This window comes from Protopterus annectens, chromosome 12.part0 (genome assembly GCF_019279795.1).
Source record: "Protopterus annectens isolate FY-2018-M chromosome 12.part0, PAN1.0, whole genome shotgun sequence".
Lineage (NCBI taxonomy): Eukaryota > Metazoa > Chordata > Ceratodontiformes > Protopteridae > Protopterus > Protopterus annectens.
The window spans coordinates 1,188,982,568-1,189,000,320 of record NC_056746.1 but is presented as its reverse complement, the minus strand read 5'-3'; the positions used below and the strand labels follow the sequence as shown (position 1 = coordinate 1,189,000,320).

The following is a 17,753-nucleotide window of genomic DNA, read 5'->3' as shown; positions in this document are numbered from 1 at the left end:
TGTCCAGTGGTTTCAGAGATTTCAGACTTAAGACTTCCGAATATGTCTGTGTCGGATCCAAACACTTGCCTTCCTTCAAGTCCGATGCTTTCTGTGACTCAGATGGGTCCAACTTTTTCAGATCCAGAAAGGTTTCAGGGCCATAGTGTCAGTGCTGGATCAGCAGGCTGGGATCGACTCTAGTGCTCTCTGAGCCTTCCCTCCCTCATGGAACTTCGGCAGTACACAACTCGGGTCTTACCTGTCCTTCAAGGCTAGGAGGGGGATTGGGTTTTGGCTGACACAGACGACTTCAAGAACCAGTGAGAGTGAAGTCCCCTGTGGTTTCAGCTGTAGAGGTAGTGGAGAGAGCTTTCTACTCCTCGATGGGAAAAGACATTCTTCCCCCTTTGGGTCCACCCTGCAATCAATTGTCTACTGTGGAAGCTGGGTCTTTTCATTCTGTCTCATCAGGACAGCCAGCCTAGTCAAGTTTTGAGACTGTCCTCATTCAGGATACTGCTAGCATTGTATTTCTGAGTCCTTTCCTGAACCTTCCAACAAAGACCCCCCCCCCTCGGAGGTGGACATGTAAGAGGAGACAGGTAAACTCTCCCAAGAGTCATTAACCAAATATACTGACTTCGATGAAGAGGAAAGGTCCCCCAGATCTCCCCTTGAGGATGTTTCATTCAGAGAGATACTCAAGGTTTTGAAACAGAAAGGAGGTTGGTTTTCTGACCCCCCCCCCCTTGCCAGGAGGAGTCAGTGTTCCTCAAGGCATTTGGAGCTGGTTCAGCTATGACTTGGGTGGTCCCCCTGGTAGAAGATGAGATGGTAGATCTAATCTCTCACTGGACTTGGAAGGACCAGGATGTCATGGAGCCCATCTCCAAATGCCGAGACAGGTATCTTGTTGCACCAAATGATAGGGCTCATTGGAGCAAGGGTCCCCAACTATGGTGGTTGCAGCAGCCACTAAGAAAGAATTAGGAGAACAGAGCTCTACTGTCCATCCTCCTAATAGGGAACCTAGGGCTTTGGACAAATGTGGGAAGGGTGTTTACGCATCATTGACCTCAGGTCTCTGAATTATTTGGCACATGTTATGAGATTTCAGTGGGAATTGATTAAACAGTTTTCCAGTACCCTCTTCGGGTCAGTGTCTGCGGAGGGTAAGAAAACAGTTTCTTAGCAACAGGCCACCCTCCAGTCATTATCCAGTGCTTCCATGAGATTGATCTGTCATGCCTCAGGGGGCTGCTAGAGCAGTGGGTTTAGGTTTAACTGTTAGAAGGCATGCCTAGATGCACGCCTCTGACTTTGTGGAGCCCTTCAAGTCTTTACTTTCAATGCCCCCTTTTGATGACTCCACCTTATTTGGCCCTAACCAAGAGAAGAAATATTTAGCTAAACACCACGGCGTGCTCTCTGTGGAGAAACACTTACACTGGACAAGTGTATAAATGAAATAACCACTTTATTCAAAGGACAAACAAAAATGATGAGCACTTTCAGTTGTGATAGCCTTCTTCAGATCATAACAAAACAATCACCTGAACAGTTTAAAAAAACAAATGACAACCAATCACACTCATTTTTAGAAGTTTAAAATCAATAAGAAGCATTTGTTACTATCTAAGACATTCATTAATGCCTAACTCTAATATAGGTAATTTAAAAATCAATGAGCCAATCACTAGTAAAAAAAAAAGGGGGCGTTAGAAACATCAAGGATAATAATCTAAAACATAAATGTATGAAAGAATGTTGGTAGCACGTATAGAATCCTTATTAATCAGTGAATTGCCACAGGTAGTTCCTGCTTAGATAACATTTAGTATCTTAGATAACAATGGCATAGAGACAGAAACCAAAAGGTTTCTGCAACAAAATTAAGTTTTTTGTTTGGTTTTACCTTTTAAGGCTGGTATATGATTAGGATTAATCCCATATAACCTGTAACTATTGTATGAGGGGTTTTAACAAACACTGCCATTCCTTGCAGTTATTACTATAATTTGTTAACATGCACATACGTATTGTTTTAGGAGATGTGGTCTTCACTTCTTTGTATGTTTGAACTTCACCCCTATCAACTATTGGCATATTGCTCTTGTTCAGTGACAATGATAGGTGAGAAGGCTCTGTGATCTAATATGTTGTAATGGTATTCTGACTTTTTATTTTGTTGCAGAAACCTTTTGGTTTCCGTCTCTATGCCATTGTTATCTAAGAGACTTAATGTTATTTAAGCAGGAACTACCCGTGGCAATTAATTGATTTAGGATTCTATACGTGCTACCAACAAACATTCTTTCATACATTTATGTTTTAATTATTATCCTTGATGTTTCTAAACTCCCCGCTTTTTTTACTAGTGATTGGTTCATTGATTTTTAAATGACCTATAGTAGAGTTAGGCATTACTGAATGTCTTAGATAGTAACAAATCGAACAATATACATCTGACCACTGAGCCTTTTGATATTTGTACCCCCACCCTCCATTCTAATATTTGACCTGAAATGCATACTTTATTCTGAGACCTCTCGATAACAAAATTTTTATTTTTTTTTTGTATCAGGTTTGGAACGTTTGCTAGATTATTGTGTGGAAAGCTTTTCTTAATATCTAGATTTGTACAAATTGCATGCAGTGTAAGACCATTAACTTACAAAGTACTGCATTTTATATTGTATATAGGAATGGAACTGTGCTAATGTCTCATACGTTGTGTGTTTCTGCGTTCACCATTCGAAATTGTTACGTTGCATGGAATGTATTGAAATGATGTTTTATAATCTTTTTGGTTTATCTCAGATCATGGCTGAAAATTATCTGTGTCAGTCAACTACTGAGTAAGTTAATAAAAATAATATGTGAGTAAAGTAAATAAAGTTGATGGGTGGCTAGACATACAGATGGACCAAACTGATGTTTTCTTTAAAAACAGTCAAACTGGATGATTTACTTCCAGGAAGCTCTGTTGTGACAGGTCTAATAGATGTGAGTAGTTACCTTCCTCAAGCAATTGTTAATATACAGTACTCAAAACACTTGCCAGTAATTCTCTTTGGCTGATAGGTTTACATTTCATAATGCTAGCTGTCTTAATATCATTTTGGAGTAGATTAATGTGACCTTCACATCAGATATAGGTACCTTGTATGCTTAAAGCTTATGTTGGACATAGTAAGCAATGAGTCTAAAAAGATGTAAATAAAGATGTAATAAAGAGGTGGTTTTAATGCCATGTTGACTAAAAAGTTATGATCTGTGCCTCACACTTGAGGGTCTTGGGTTCAGTCTTGATCTCCTGTCACTGTCTGTATGATGTTTTCATGTTTTGTCCAAGTTTAGTTAGGTTTCACTTGTTTCCCTGCACCTCCAAAAAACATGATAGTTGATTAGCTAATCTAATATTTTCATTATTATGGATGACGTGCATCTTTCTATGAAGTGCCACTTGAATGTATATGCATAAGAGAAAGGCAAATGTACCCATTGTCTGGTAATGTGGACTGAGACAGAAATGTCTGCAGTTCAGCCATTTTTACTTAGTCATTTTGTTTTCCTTTGCAGGTATAAATGTGAATATTGTGACTACTTTTCTGAAAATAAGAAGCTGCTGTTGACTCATCAACTGTCTCATACTAACGAACGCCCCTTTAAGTGTGCATTCTGTAAATATGCTACCTCAAAGGAAGATTTCCTTGTGTCACACATGGCCATCAAGCACACAGGTAAGTTGGTACATCCATGCTGCCAGTGACTGTATGTGTAATCAGAAAGTAAAATTCTGTGTTGAGTAGGTAAAAAGGATTGCTGGTTACAAAAAGGTCTGTGACTAATGTTATATAGAGGTTATATGGTAGTCTGGATGGACTGTAAGTAATATGCATTTAAGTACATTTTTGTTTGTTTACTCTCTGCCTTCCAAGCTCTGATTGTTGTAGATCTTACTTTGACACAACACTTGTAGTCATGGTACTTCACAGTACTCTGACTGCAATGTGTCGTTGTTATACTACCTTGATGGCAGATGCTCTTTAAGTTTAGCTTTTAGCAGCTCTTCTGACATGCCAGATGTATTTGTGATGTTAGAATATGAGGTTTTCACTGGTTTTGGTGAGCAAGAAGAGCTCTAACTGTTCATTGTGCAGCTGTTTTGGGCAGGTGCCCTTCCTTTGAATTTAGAAAAAAAAAGTGGTTTAATTTTTGACGATGGCAAAATAAATTATGTGATGCCTGCATGCTTTTTCCTTCAAAGAGGGCTTGCTAATTTAACCAATAAGTTTATTTTCATGAAAGTATTTGTATCCGTTGTTATATGCTTAATATCTGTATATCTGTGTGAGACTAGATCCAAGACCCATCAGTCCATCACTTAGAGTGCAACATTGGGCAAATTTATTGCCCCAGAGTGTCAGAAAGAGTTGCCCAAGAAACTAATTAAACAGAGAAGGAAAAGTCTTTTTGCATTATGACTTCAAAGCTGAATTATGTTGGTTGTTGTGTGAAAGGGAAGAGATGAAGTGAACAGCATGCTGGATACAGAGCACAGGGAGCAGATGCTAGAGATAATCAGGTCATTCTCGTATTAAGCCTGGGCATTCATAAGGCCACATTTAGAGTACTAGATTCTGTTTTGGAAGCCCTATAGGAGGACGAATCAGGCTAGTAGAAAGTGAGTGATATAGGGTGCATGAACTGGAGGAGGAGGAATGAAGGTGTGTTGAGTGATTCAGTGGATATATATACATTAGAACAGAAAAGTGCGTGTGATCTGAAAAAGCTGCATTGTTGGCCAGGCATGTGGGAGGAGTGGAGTTAGAGGTACATGGTCTGACGTATGGTACAGTTGAAGAGGTAAGGTCTAAGGAAGAGAGGGAGGGGATGTATGTGAGACTGGTGGAACTGAGATGGATTTGGGCAAACCTAAGGAAGTAACATTTCTCAGAGAAAGAGAGAGTGAGTGCTATGGTCTTCAAATCTTCAAATTTATGACCTGAGGTGATGATACCATGTAAGATATCAGAAGACTTCAGGGGTGCCTGTGGCAGTCCAGAGAATAGATGGGAAAAGGGTAATATAGAGCTGCTGTGTAGAGGAGAGGATGTTTGTAATTATAATATCTGGGCAGACTCAGCAGACTGCAGGTCTTCTTTTTCTTAATGTTTGCATGCGACTGAAATTTTTAGCACCTTGAGAAACATCAAATCTGGACTTTACACATTATCAATATATATTGTGCATATATATAGCTTAATGACAGTGTAACACATAAGTACTACTTTATTTTTCTGACTTCTTGTGAAATATATAATTCTTAAGCAATGGAGGCTATTAAATGTAAACAGTGATTGGGCCAGAACTATCTATTCAACAATGTCTGTACTGGCAAGTCTGAACTTCACACACAAAGCTGTTTAGTAGCAGCCGAAAAACAAACGTCACTGTGGTGACCAAATTTATTTTATTTTACATTTGATTACTGGGAAAGTCCGAATGGACAAAAATCCTTTTTCAGCAGTGCCTGGGGAAAAAGCTCCACATTTAACATGTAACAATGATTATAAATACAAATACAAGGTTTACATATGCATGGATTAATATTTGGCACACACAAATGCAGGTATTAAGCATATAACAACGGATGAAAATATATTCATGAAAATAAACTTATTAATGGCATTGTTGCATAGTAGTACAGGAATTGAGAGAATTAATCATAAGTAAAGTGAGGAAATCTATCAGGAAAAGAGTGACTTACAGAATGTAAACCAGGTGTTAATAGCAATCTGCAGCTGAGCAATTTTCATAGACATACTACATTGACTGTCAGCCTGGAGTAGGAATAACAGTAGAGGATATATATTGTAACAAAATTGCAACTTAAGGAGAATAATTGTACTGTAGTCCTTCTATAAAAGATTTAGAATGTAGTAGGGAATGAGTTGTATGTTGAAGGTTTAGACGTGATCTGATTTATGTGAAGAACTAGTATTACCTAGAGAAAGTGTGTTTAGGGTAAAATTCTTTTCCTATCCAGGATTCGTTCAGGAGCATAGCCATGTATTGGTTAAGTGAAATTTAAGAGTTAATTTAAAGCGAGATTGAAAAAAGTTCCGTTACAGGCTTGCTGTTCTTGAACTGTTTGTAAGTTTGTGAGGCCATATTTGTCTTGGGCTAAAGGAAGGTCTCTCTGTTGATCAGTGGCAGTGAAAAACATTGAGCAGCTTCCCTGCCCCCCGTGGGAGTGGTTACTGACTTGAAACTGTAGTTTTATTGACCGTTTTGGGTCAATTCCTGGCTCTTTCCTGCCCCCTGCAATAAAGCACGCTTTAGCGCGGAGTTGCCACTTAGAGCAGCATCGGGCAGCACCGGTTTAACAAGATTAAACTTTTTCTGGCTCCATAAAGTCTGTTCTTCATTTTTTTCCCTTAGAACTACTCTACTAGTAATCTAAACAGTATATCCCTTAACTAAAAAGTGCAGCACTTGTTCCTAAAAGCTTTTTTTTTTCCAAAAAAAAAAAAAAAGCTCAGCACTTTTCTTAAAAGCATCTTCATTTCAGGTTAAGCACTTCTATATTATACAAAGTCCCTCACTAGCGAACCCCCGCCCCCAGGAGTACCCACTTCCTTCCTAAGTCCTCTCTTATTCAGTTACACCCCTAACTTCTTAATTTCTCTAGCATGTCGAAGGGCCAGATGCTAGCGTCCTCTCCTGTCCAGTTGGTGGATCTGGGAATATTGAGGCAAGGTTACAATTGCCTCATGTACACAGACAGCCCTCTCCTCCTCCCACATAACAGAAATACTTGCGAGAGATGCAGCTATTTAGCCAAACTGGAGGGTGAGCTCTCTCAACTCAGGACTGGCAAGACCAGACAGGAGAAGGCAACTACACACACCACAAAACCAAGGACTGGCAAGACCAGACAGGAGGAGAAGGCAACTACACACACCACAAAACAGTCTCACATAAAGCTATCACAACAATGAATCAAACACAAACACAGACATACCCGGAGGCTCTGAGCAAAAATTTACCTAAACAGCAGAGGCCCCCAAAGCAGACACCCAAGCAACTGCCACCTCATGACACACCACAGGCAACACAAACCACAAAATCAGTGTGCAAAGCAGTCAGAGCCCTTAAGGCCAAATAGAACACCAAACATACTTGTCATAGGTGACTCCATAGTCAGACACACTGACGTCCCACTCACCAGGCTGAACAAGGAGAGGGTCACAGTAAGCTGCCTAACAGGGGCTAGAATCCGCCACATAACACAAGCACTCGGGTCACTCCACAGCAAGTACAAATATGACCATTGTCCATGCTGGTGTGAACAACCTGAGATGTACCTCCCTGGACTACATGAAAAGAGACAGAGGAGCTCCTGATTATGTAGCCCAGGCAGGTATGACCCAGACCCTGAGCAGTATCCTTCCTTCACCAAGAAGGATGCCACAATATAGAGACAAGATGATCAGCTTTAACAATTGGCTTAATTTCTGGTGTCATTCAAAGGGGATCCAGTGTCTGTCTGCCTGGGATGACATGCTTGACAAGCCATGCTGCTTCGCAAGGGACGGCTTGCACCTGTCACCCCTGGGATTCCTGATATTTGCTAAGGGTCTTGCCACCCCCATAGTGCCTTTTTTAGGCAAGCCTCAATTCTAAACCTACCACCCTAGAAAACAAAAATGGGAAGAAACTAAGGGTAATGCTGCTCAATGCCAGAAGTCTAAATCGCAAAATGCAAGCACTCGAGGCCCTTCTCAGTATGGAGAACATTGATGTCTGTGCTGTGACTGAAACCTGGATCAAGGCTCCTGAAAGCACCCCGGCACCATCAGGTTTTACCTCATATCATGCGTTCCGGCGCCAAAACCCGGACCACACCACAAAAGGAGTGGGTGTATCCATATTCATCAAGGATACCCACACCTCCAGGTTGGTGGCAACGCCTAAGCATCGGAAATCATCCAGGTGCAATTAACCATAGGCAAAACTGCTCTACAATTTGTAGCATGCTACAGGCCACCCTCTCAAACTCAGGAACCCCACACAGCCTTCCTGAAGACACTGGAGGGTATAAATGTATCTCCAGACACCATTATATTGGGTGACTTCAGCTACCCGAATATAGACTGGGAACATTACTCAAGCAGAAATACTCCAGAAGTACTATATACCATAATCATCCACAGCACACGATAGTCAAGAACAAGAAACTTTTAATGAAGCTTTCAGGTTTACACTTCATCAGCATACAAAATCACAACACATTAACAGTGTGTGTTGTGATTTTGTATGCTGATGAAGGGTGTAAACCTGAAAGCTTCATTAAAAGTTTCTTGTTTGTGACTATTGTGTGCTGTGAACATTACTCAAGCCCCAACTTTCGAGCCCAAAGGTTCCTGGAGTTCATAAATTCAAATGACATGGAACAACTAGTCACACAAGAGGAGAAAATATACTAGATCTCATCATCACAAACATGGGGACAAAATGCTCCACACCGGAAGTATATCCCTCATTGGTGAGATCAGATCATAAACTAATCTCACTGGAAATCCACATCCCGCCCCCACCCCAAACAAAAAAAAAAAGACCACAGTGAAGAACTTCTATAAAGCAAACACACTACTCAAGACTGGTGTGGTATCCTTCAAGGCCCCCGGAGCCAGTGGAAACCACAACCCAAGCTGTGGAAGCCCTTACAAATGCCTTCTACGAACACCTCCAGGACTGCATGGATCAGGCAATCCCTAATAAAACCAAGACTCTTTCCAACAAGGGCAAACGTCCAGTCTGGTGGACCCCAGCCATAAACAAACTATACAATAAGAGGAGAAAGCTATTACATGATAGAGCAAAATCCATAAAAGGGAAGACACCCTTTATCATTATTAGTAAAAAAATACGAGCACTCATAAAATCATCCAGGGCCAACTTTGAGAGAAAAATTGCCATAGATTCAAAAGACAATCATAAGGCCTTCTTCAGCTATGTCAGAAACCTGGGTGGAAACTCCCAGATATGCTCAGAATTAGTCCAAAATGATACAAAAATCACTGAACCCACAGACATTGCCAACATACTGGCAGACAGGTTCAGTGGAAACTTCCCCCCCAAAAGGAGAGATAACTATCCCAGCGGAGTGTAGCCTCCCAGACATCTCAAATGCCCAGGTGAAAGCTGCTCTATCTAAAGCTAAAAACACAGCATCAATGGGACCGGATGGTGTCCCCAGCTGTGTGCTACACGAACTCAATGAGGAACTAAACCCGCACATAAGGCAGCTGTTTAATCTTAGCCTTACCACAGGATACGTGCCCAAGGAGTGGCTTACGGCAACTGTGGTCCCACTCCACAAAGGCGGTGCCTCTACGGACCCTGGTAATTACTACCCCATCAGCTTAACAAGCCTGGTCTGCAAAGCTATGTAGAGGATCATAATGGAACTCATAAACAAAGACATAGGGGACTCGCAGACTTAGGACCAGACCCAGTTTGGCTTTGTCAAGGGCAGATCATGCCTTTTGAACTTGGTTGACTTCTTCAAAACAGTCACCAAGGCCATTGATGAGGGAAATACAGCCTACCTTGACATTGCAAAAGCTTTACACACAATACCCCACTCGGGTATTAGAGAAACTTACCAGCTTAAATGTAAACCCATATGTCACAAGATGGGTTGCAAACTGTCTAAAGGACAGAACCCACAGGGTTATAGTTGCTGGCACCATGTCAGACTCTAAGCCGGTCACAAGTGATGTCCCACAGGGCTCAGTCCTTGGCCCCCTATTGTTCGGCATCTACTTCTCAGAAGTACAGGCAAACATAGGAGGAGTATGGCTGACAAAGTTTGCAGATGACTGCAAACTGGGCACCATAGTGGAAAGTACATCGGACACAGATATCCTTCAGAGGGGTCTCACAAACTGATAGCTGGTGCCAGAGCCATGGCCTGAAGTTAAAGGCCAAAAAATGTATAGTCATACCCTTCGGGAAAAGCAAGGTAACCCCAAGCTACCATATAGGTGGCAATCCACTAAGCACAGAAGAGGTTATCAGGGACCTGGGGACCCAGGTTGACACTGGCCTTTGACACTTGCGTTGCTAAAGTGGTTAGAAAGACCTTCTACGTTGCCCACCTGATCATGAAGGGATTCACATCCAGATCAAGTGAGGTCATTGTTCCCCTGTACTCTTCACTTATCAGACCAATGATAGAGTACAATGCCCCATTCGGGATGTATCTGACCCGACACCTGCAGCAATTGAGACCCCAAAAGTTCCTCACCAAAAGGATAAAGGAACTCAAAATCTGTCATATTGCCAGACTGAAGAAACTCCAGCTCTATTCAGTGGCATACTGTCTGCTCAGAGGTGACCTGTGCCTGACATACAAGGCCATGTCCAACCCGGAATTAATGGACATGCTCCACCTCAAAAAATCCAAATCCACCAGAACCACTAGAGCAAGCGACTTAAACCTTAGCAAGGATATAAATAAGATGTGCTGGAGGGATAGATTTATCACCCAGAGACTCCCTATGCTGTGGAATAAAATCCCGGTCCATGAGAGGCAGAGCACCTCGCTGGCTCTGTTCAAGAGAAAATTTGACCGGTGGATGGGAGATCGTAGGTTTACCCCGGGAATCATCTCTGTCACTGCTGGACAGAGGCACAACAAACTAATGGGCACAGTATTGTTTTAACATAAGGGGTGGCGTAAGCCACAAACCTTTGGGCTAGGCTTATAAATGCCTTAGGGAAGATAGGTTCATAGGTTTATACTAGGTTATTTCCTCTGTCTCTCACTGGCCCCTATAAATTTCCATCACTGGCTTGCTTTCCAGGCCAAGAAAGATCCTGCCTTAAGAGAATTTCTCCACCTCAGAAATACTGGTTATATTTAAAAGACTTACCACAAAGACCACAACCTTCACTGCAACATAAACAAGCCACTTTGTATGGACAGGTTCTTGACACAAAAACTTTCATCTTCTTTAAAAAGCTCCTCTCATTATCAAACAATGTAGTTCTACAACACTACAACTGGATGGATAGCCATGAATATACTCCTTAAGTAAGCAGCATAGCCTTCATCAAACCGGAAGAAAAATACACATACTAAACTGTCCTAGCTGGATGGCTAAGATCTAATATTGGTTACTCAAATCTACTTGTCTTAGAAGAGCCTATTTAACTACGAATACCATTTGCAAATATATATTCAGTAAACATATTGAATCTCTCCCTCTCTTACACACACACACACACACACACACAGAAAAGGAGCCCCTACTTTTTAGTCAACCTCTGTAATAACATGACACAGTCTCACTGATTGAAATTGTCTGGAAGTCAAAATATCTGAAAAAAAAATCATAATAGAGATGGATTTATCCATGCAATTTCCCACCATCAAAAGGACCATCAGTAAATCAAAAACCGCTCAGCAAAAATTAAATTAAGAAATCTATAAACTCTCTAAGATCATACTATATACTGGAGTAAACATAACTTCCCTCCAATCTAAAGTCATTTGACATTCAGACATTTTAATTTGTGCTGAAGTTATTCACAGGATGACCATCGCTTTTGAAAAAAACAAATTCCCACACTGTCAATAGCTCAAAAGTGAAGAAAGGATTACTTTATTATGTATTTATTTAATTTTGGAAAACCTTGTTTTAACTGTTAAATTGATCACACACCCAGAAACACAAAAGTTAGTGATAAGTAAACCACAGACTGCTGCAAGAAATCAGTCATAGCACACTATGCTTACGTCCGAACCAATGAGGCATACCTGTCAATTCCAAAAGAATTAAAGTAGCGTAATAGGAAAGCTATTTTCAAGGTTACATGGCAGTTTACATTGTAAATAAGTGTAGATAATAAAAACGCTCTGTTTCTCATAATCCTATCTGCCTTCTTAGGGGCACAAGTTACACTGGGAAGAGTTTTCAGTGCAATCCGTGGCATCCTACACAATATTTGGTAAAGGAACAATATTTGGTAAAGGATGGATCGACAAAGTTAGTGAGGAAAAATGACCAGCTGCAGTATTACTACATTAAAAAAAACAGAATCTCCCCAAGTCTAGGGGGCATCTAGTGGAGGGGAAGTGCGGTTGGCTACTTTATCAAGGTGCTCTGTAGGAGTTGATTTCAGGCTCTAGGTAAATGGACTACCATAACCACTTAAGAAATCACTTTGAGGTAGCTGAGAATCTAAGGCACCTACTGATCTTCTGGCAACTGATGCCACTAGGAGATCTCCACTACGGCAGAAGGGCAAGAAGAAAGATAGCCAGAGACTGGGAATAACAGCCTGTGAACACAGATCCTAGAAAGACTGTAATCTGGACTGGAGTTCATAACTAACGAAGAAACTGGATAACATGCACTGTGAGTGCCAAAATTAGTCAAAACCACCAACATCCATGAAACCAACAGCAGAAATACTGGACCCACTGAAATGAAAAATGTTGAAATGGACAACACCAGCACAACAGCCAATGATTTCAAAGGGGCAGATGCTGAATAAGATAATACAAAAGAGTTCAGCGGCAGTGACCAGACTAGTCTGCTGGCACAAACAATGGAACCATAAGGGAAAAAGAAGGAATCTAGGAGCGAAGGATCAACAAACCAGTCTTCAGAACTCCTGCTGCCAAAATGCCTTAAAGCAAAAGCTACATGGTCAAAATCTATCAGGAAGGATGAAGAAATCCTGCAAAGGATCACAGCAAACATATTTTGAAGATAAAGGATCCTGTGGCCCTAGAGAGGAAGGAGATATTAGTTCTAGAACTATAATAGTGAGGGACTTTACAGACTCTCCTGCCAGAAGCAAACCTGCCCTTGTGAAGTGAGGTTTCCAGCCACAGTATTCTATGCTGTTATACCTGTGCAGCAGCTGAGGCTTCTTCAGCAATTCACAGCAGAAATCCAGACTTAAAAATCTATTCATTCACACTACTGAAGCAAAAGAGGACGCGACCAAGAAGTGGAACAGTGGGGAATTCGACAAAGAAGTGGAACAGTGGTCTTCTCTGTAATGTGCCTAGCTACTGGTAAAGTAGGCTTTTTTCCATGACCTTGTGGTAACTGCATTTGGTTGCATTATTACACCCTTTACAGACAGAACATCGGCAGGTATCATGCTGAGTACTTAAGCAGCACAGACATCTAACGTACCTGTCACCTTTGGGATACACAAGTACGTTTCCTAAACATGGAAAAGGATGTTGCGTTTGTTCATCTAAGCCTGGGCCTAGCATTAATAGAAAGGAGAAATACTTTCCACAAAATGCAACAGGGATGATGAACAGGAGAAGAACAAAAAACAAATATGACTATTCTTGCTTAAGTTTTTCAAAAGGCAGCATGGGGCCTTTCTTTCCTCAGCCTAAGCTTTTAGTTAGCAGGCAAGCACTGGTGAGAGACAGAGAGGGGGGGGGGGGAGAAGAGCAGGCCAAGTGACAAGACTGGAAAGGGAATGGTTTGGCATCCTTAAAATTTTTTTTCTACTCAGCAGCCCTAATGTCAGTTAAGCAAGTCCTACCGGTTGCAGAAGGCATGCCTCTTCATATTAGGTGTAATTTTCCACTACTAATTAAAGAAATGCTAGCTTGATTTCAGAATCACTTTTTGGTCGGCATTTCTTATAATAACATTGTAACTGCAAGATCATTACCAATTAAACAGTGTGCCATGTCTTTTCACAAGGTATCATGTCAAGCCAAAACTCCAAAGTATCCAAATTAGTGGAATGATTCTTTACATAAACTACAAGGCACAATGCAGTGACGGTCTAGCCCTTCTTTAAAGAGCAATTTCCTATGGGTACCCTACCCAAACCCTAAAAACCACAAGGGCATACAATCAGTGCTTGATGCAATGCTATCTGCAAGCTTATGCTATTTTATCTTTTCAATCTTTGCAAAGAACAGCTTGTAGAGTGGGAGAAGCACAGTGATGCAAGTCTCTCCAATGCCCCAAGCTACATATCCATTTCTGGTCATCCACACAGAGATACTTCTATAGATGTGCTACCCCATCCTGCCATCCACTAAGAAGAAGCATCAGCATTTGACATGCTCAGTCCTCCCTCCCCATAACATATAAATGGCGATCAAATTCAGAATGCCAGCTGTCACATGGGACACCATAGTAAAATGAAGCATCACATCTGTGCACTTTTACAGGGCTGCTCACAGTGCAGGATGAGAAGGAGCTCTAAGAAGTTTGGTGAATTGTCTGACAAAGTCCTACAACACCATGTACAACAGATCTGATGTAAATTGGGATACTTGGGTTGAAACAGCATTAAGGTCAAGAGAATGCAATTCAAACAGCTGTATTCTTCTTTAAATGCAGCCACGAGTATCCTATGGTGTCCTGTGGAGTGAAAGCAGCAACATCCGCCCACCACACACACACACAGCAAGGATGGAAAGCTCCCGAATCATACTGTCAAAATAAAAACCTAGAATAAAATACAAGGAAATGCACTTAAAAGTTTAGAAATGCTGACATTTAAAAGAATTAAAAATGCTCTCATTTTGGAGGTATGCACAGGCTGAATGTGACTGAAAGAAAGTCAACTACCTGCTGCCTTTACAGAAGGCTCACTTAAAGCAGTCCAAAAGTTAATGACATTACCAAAAATGAGGAAAGGATTATACAGCTAACCTACAGAGAAAAGCATGATCCGATATTTTTCAGGTAAAGATAACTCAGTTAAAAATGATGTTTTATGCACTGCAAAGAAGCAACACAAAGCTTCCACTCCTGCCCAAAACATAGTCACTCTTTCTGAATGTACTGGATAAAAGCACCAAGTCACAAATATGAAGAAAAGTATTTATAACTGCACCAGCTATACAAAAAGACTATGCTGCATACTAGTTGCTACAACTACCTGGTAGTTTGACTAGCAAACCTCATGCTAGCGAATGGAAACCAATCTGTTGAAACACACAGCTTACAAATGAGACCTTATGCTAGCGACTGCAAGAAATATGATGTCCGGATGCTTTACACAGGATTTCTTTCAGTTGCTAGCATGAGGTTTCACTTTTAAACCCTGTGTGTGTTTTTAAACTTTCTTGCAGTCGCTAGCATGAGGCTTCACTTGAAAGTATCTAAAGTGAAACCTCATGCTAGCGACTGCAATTTTGACCACAGACTAAAATATATTTTATCACTGCAATTCATTTTATAACTTCCCACTAAAATGGCCTTATCCAATCCTGACATATCTTTCTCTCTCTGTCTCACATGCTTTGTTAAAGCCAACTGCCATTTGGTATGCAAACAGAGGGGATTGCCACCCCCCCCCCCTGCATAGATGAACTTTACATCTGATTCAAGTTTCCTGCTTTAACTTCTGCTCATGGGCTTCTCCCTCTCCCTTTACTTTCTAACATCATACCATCAACTAGACCTCTTAAGATGTTTTCTGTATCACACAGCCCATCCAGTCAAAACTTTTAGTTTACTAAATGCCAGCTCAGCTACACTCTTCTACCAGACTTAGGCCTGAAATTCCCTTCCTATTCTGACAAACTAGCATTGAAACCTGTAAATCACCTCCTGTCAGGTACACGTTGCAGCAGTGGACACTGCACTCCAAGTACAGTCTTACTAACACCTTACACAAAGTATTAAAAGTCCAATGTGATGGAGATTTGCAGATATGTCAAAAATCAGCACCTTAAATGATGGTACAATACCTAAGCTATGCAAAATGATGCTTTCAAGTGAAGCCTCAGTGAAACCTCATGCTAGCGACTGAAATAAATCATGTTTAAAGCATCCGGACAGCATATTTCTTGCAGTCGCTAGCATGAGGTCTCATTTTGTGTGTGTTTAAACAGCTTTTCTTGCAGTCGCTAGCATGAGGTTTGACTTTAAAGCATCTAAAGTCAAACCTCATGCTAGCGACTGCAAGAAAAGCTGTTTAAACACGCACACAGATTAAAAATGAGACCTCATGCTAGCGACTGCAAGAAATATGCTGTCCGGATGCTTTAAACAGGATTTATTTCAGTCGCTAGCATGAGGTTTCACTCTCTATTGTGTGTTTTAACCTTTTCCTTGCAGGTGCTAGCATGAGGTTTCACTTTAGATGCTTTCAAGTGAAGCCTCATGCTAGCGACTGCAAGAAAAAGTTTAAAAACACACACAGGGTTTAAAAGTGAAACCTCATGCTAGCGACTGAAATAAATCATGTTTAAAGCATCCGGACAGCATATTTCTTGCAGTCGCTAGCATGAGGTCTCATTTTGTTGTGTTTCAACAGCTTTTCTTGCAGTCACTAGCATGAGGTTTGACTCTAAAGTCAAACCTCATGCTAGCGACTGCAAGAAAAGCTGTTTAAACACGCACACAGCTTAAAAATGAGACCTCATGCTAGCGACTGCAAGAAATCCTGTTTAAAACACACAAATATGCTGCCGGATGTTTTAAACAGGATTTCTTCTAGTCATTAGCATGAAGTTTCATGTTTGCAAGGGAACAGACTGTAAAAAAAAAAATACTTACAGTTGAAATGCAAATTCTGAATGCAGTAGGAGCCTCTGGATAAGGAGTCCACGTGTTCCCAGATGTCCAGCTAGATAAACCACTCGGCAGGATACAGCACTATGGAAAAGCGTTCTCACTCCCTGCAGCAAGTATTTAACACCTTACAGGTGTGGGAAGGTCTGAATCTCTTACATCACGTAAGAGGCGGGGGGGGAGGGACTTTTAACAATAGCATGCTAATAGTGCCGGGATGATGTAGGTTTCTGGGCGGTATCTTGTATAGGAACTACTGCTGATTTGTAGCCCTTGTGACATCACAGCTTCTGAGCCAAAAGCTAACTTTTACAGGGCACGAGAAATTTTTTTTCAAGTGAAAGTTATACAGTACGGGAAAAGAATGTAGCATTGAAGGAAAACAGAGGAAATCACAGTTTTTCAGGGCAGCATTGTTAATTTTTTTTGGTTGGTGGAGGGAATAGGGAGAAAAGGTTCAAATAAGTTGAGTTGAAGTAGGGCATATCCCGTTGTTTTCCTTTAATAGTAGATGTTATTTCTGATGGTAAGCTATTCCAGAATGTAGCTGTGTAGCTTTAGAAAAGGGAGCTGCATGATTTATTGTTTGCTTTGGTAACATTTAACAGGGATTTGCTACTTTAGCAAAGTACATGTTTGCTATAAGGATGCAATAGGTTTTGAAGTGCAGGTGTTTTTTCAGGATGGTGCAAGATCTTGTGTGCCAAGGACTGTTGGTGATTAAGTTATTAGTTGAGGGAATCCTAGCCAGTTTAGTTGTTTGAGGGCAGATTTGTGTTATTAGTGAAATATTTTTTTTATTTCTATAAAGTGTTCCTAGTTTTTTTCTGGACTTTCTTAATGGTGTGGGCAATACGGATATCAAATTTCAAACTACTATTGATTTCTACACTTAAATATTGTGTGTGTTGTGCGGGAGATGATGGTGTTATTTAGTGATTACCCTTCCCCCTCCTTTCCCCCTCCTTCAGAATTTAATGTTTCTAGTGTGGCAGAAAAGCATAAGCATGGTCTGGTTGGGGCTCAAAATAAGTTGAGAATTAGTTAGCCAAGCTTCTACGCAGTGAGTGATTGTTGAGTTATTGATTGTAGATGATGTAGAGAAAAGCTGCACATATCGGTGTAGAATCATCAACACACTGTAGAAGAGACGCATGAAGGGTTGAGGTATGGAGA

At 41.0% G+C, this 17,753-nt stretch overlaps 1 protein-coding gene across 6 annotated transcripts in view; it reads left to right on the top strand.

The window, feature by feature from the left end:
• Positions 1–17,753, top strand: part of ZNF335 (zinc finger protein 335) — a 1,318,033-nt gene that overhangs the window by 694,649 nt on the left and 605,631 nt on the right. For all 6 annotated transcript variants that reach the window (XM_044090241.1, XM_044090238.1, XM_044090239.1 and 3 more), the window contains one exon: positions 3,565–3,725. In XM_044090241.1, the coding sequence (XP_043946176.1) occupies positions 3,565–3,725 (161 nt within the window). The remainder of the gene's footprint in view (positions 1–3,564; positions 3,726–17,753) is intronic.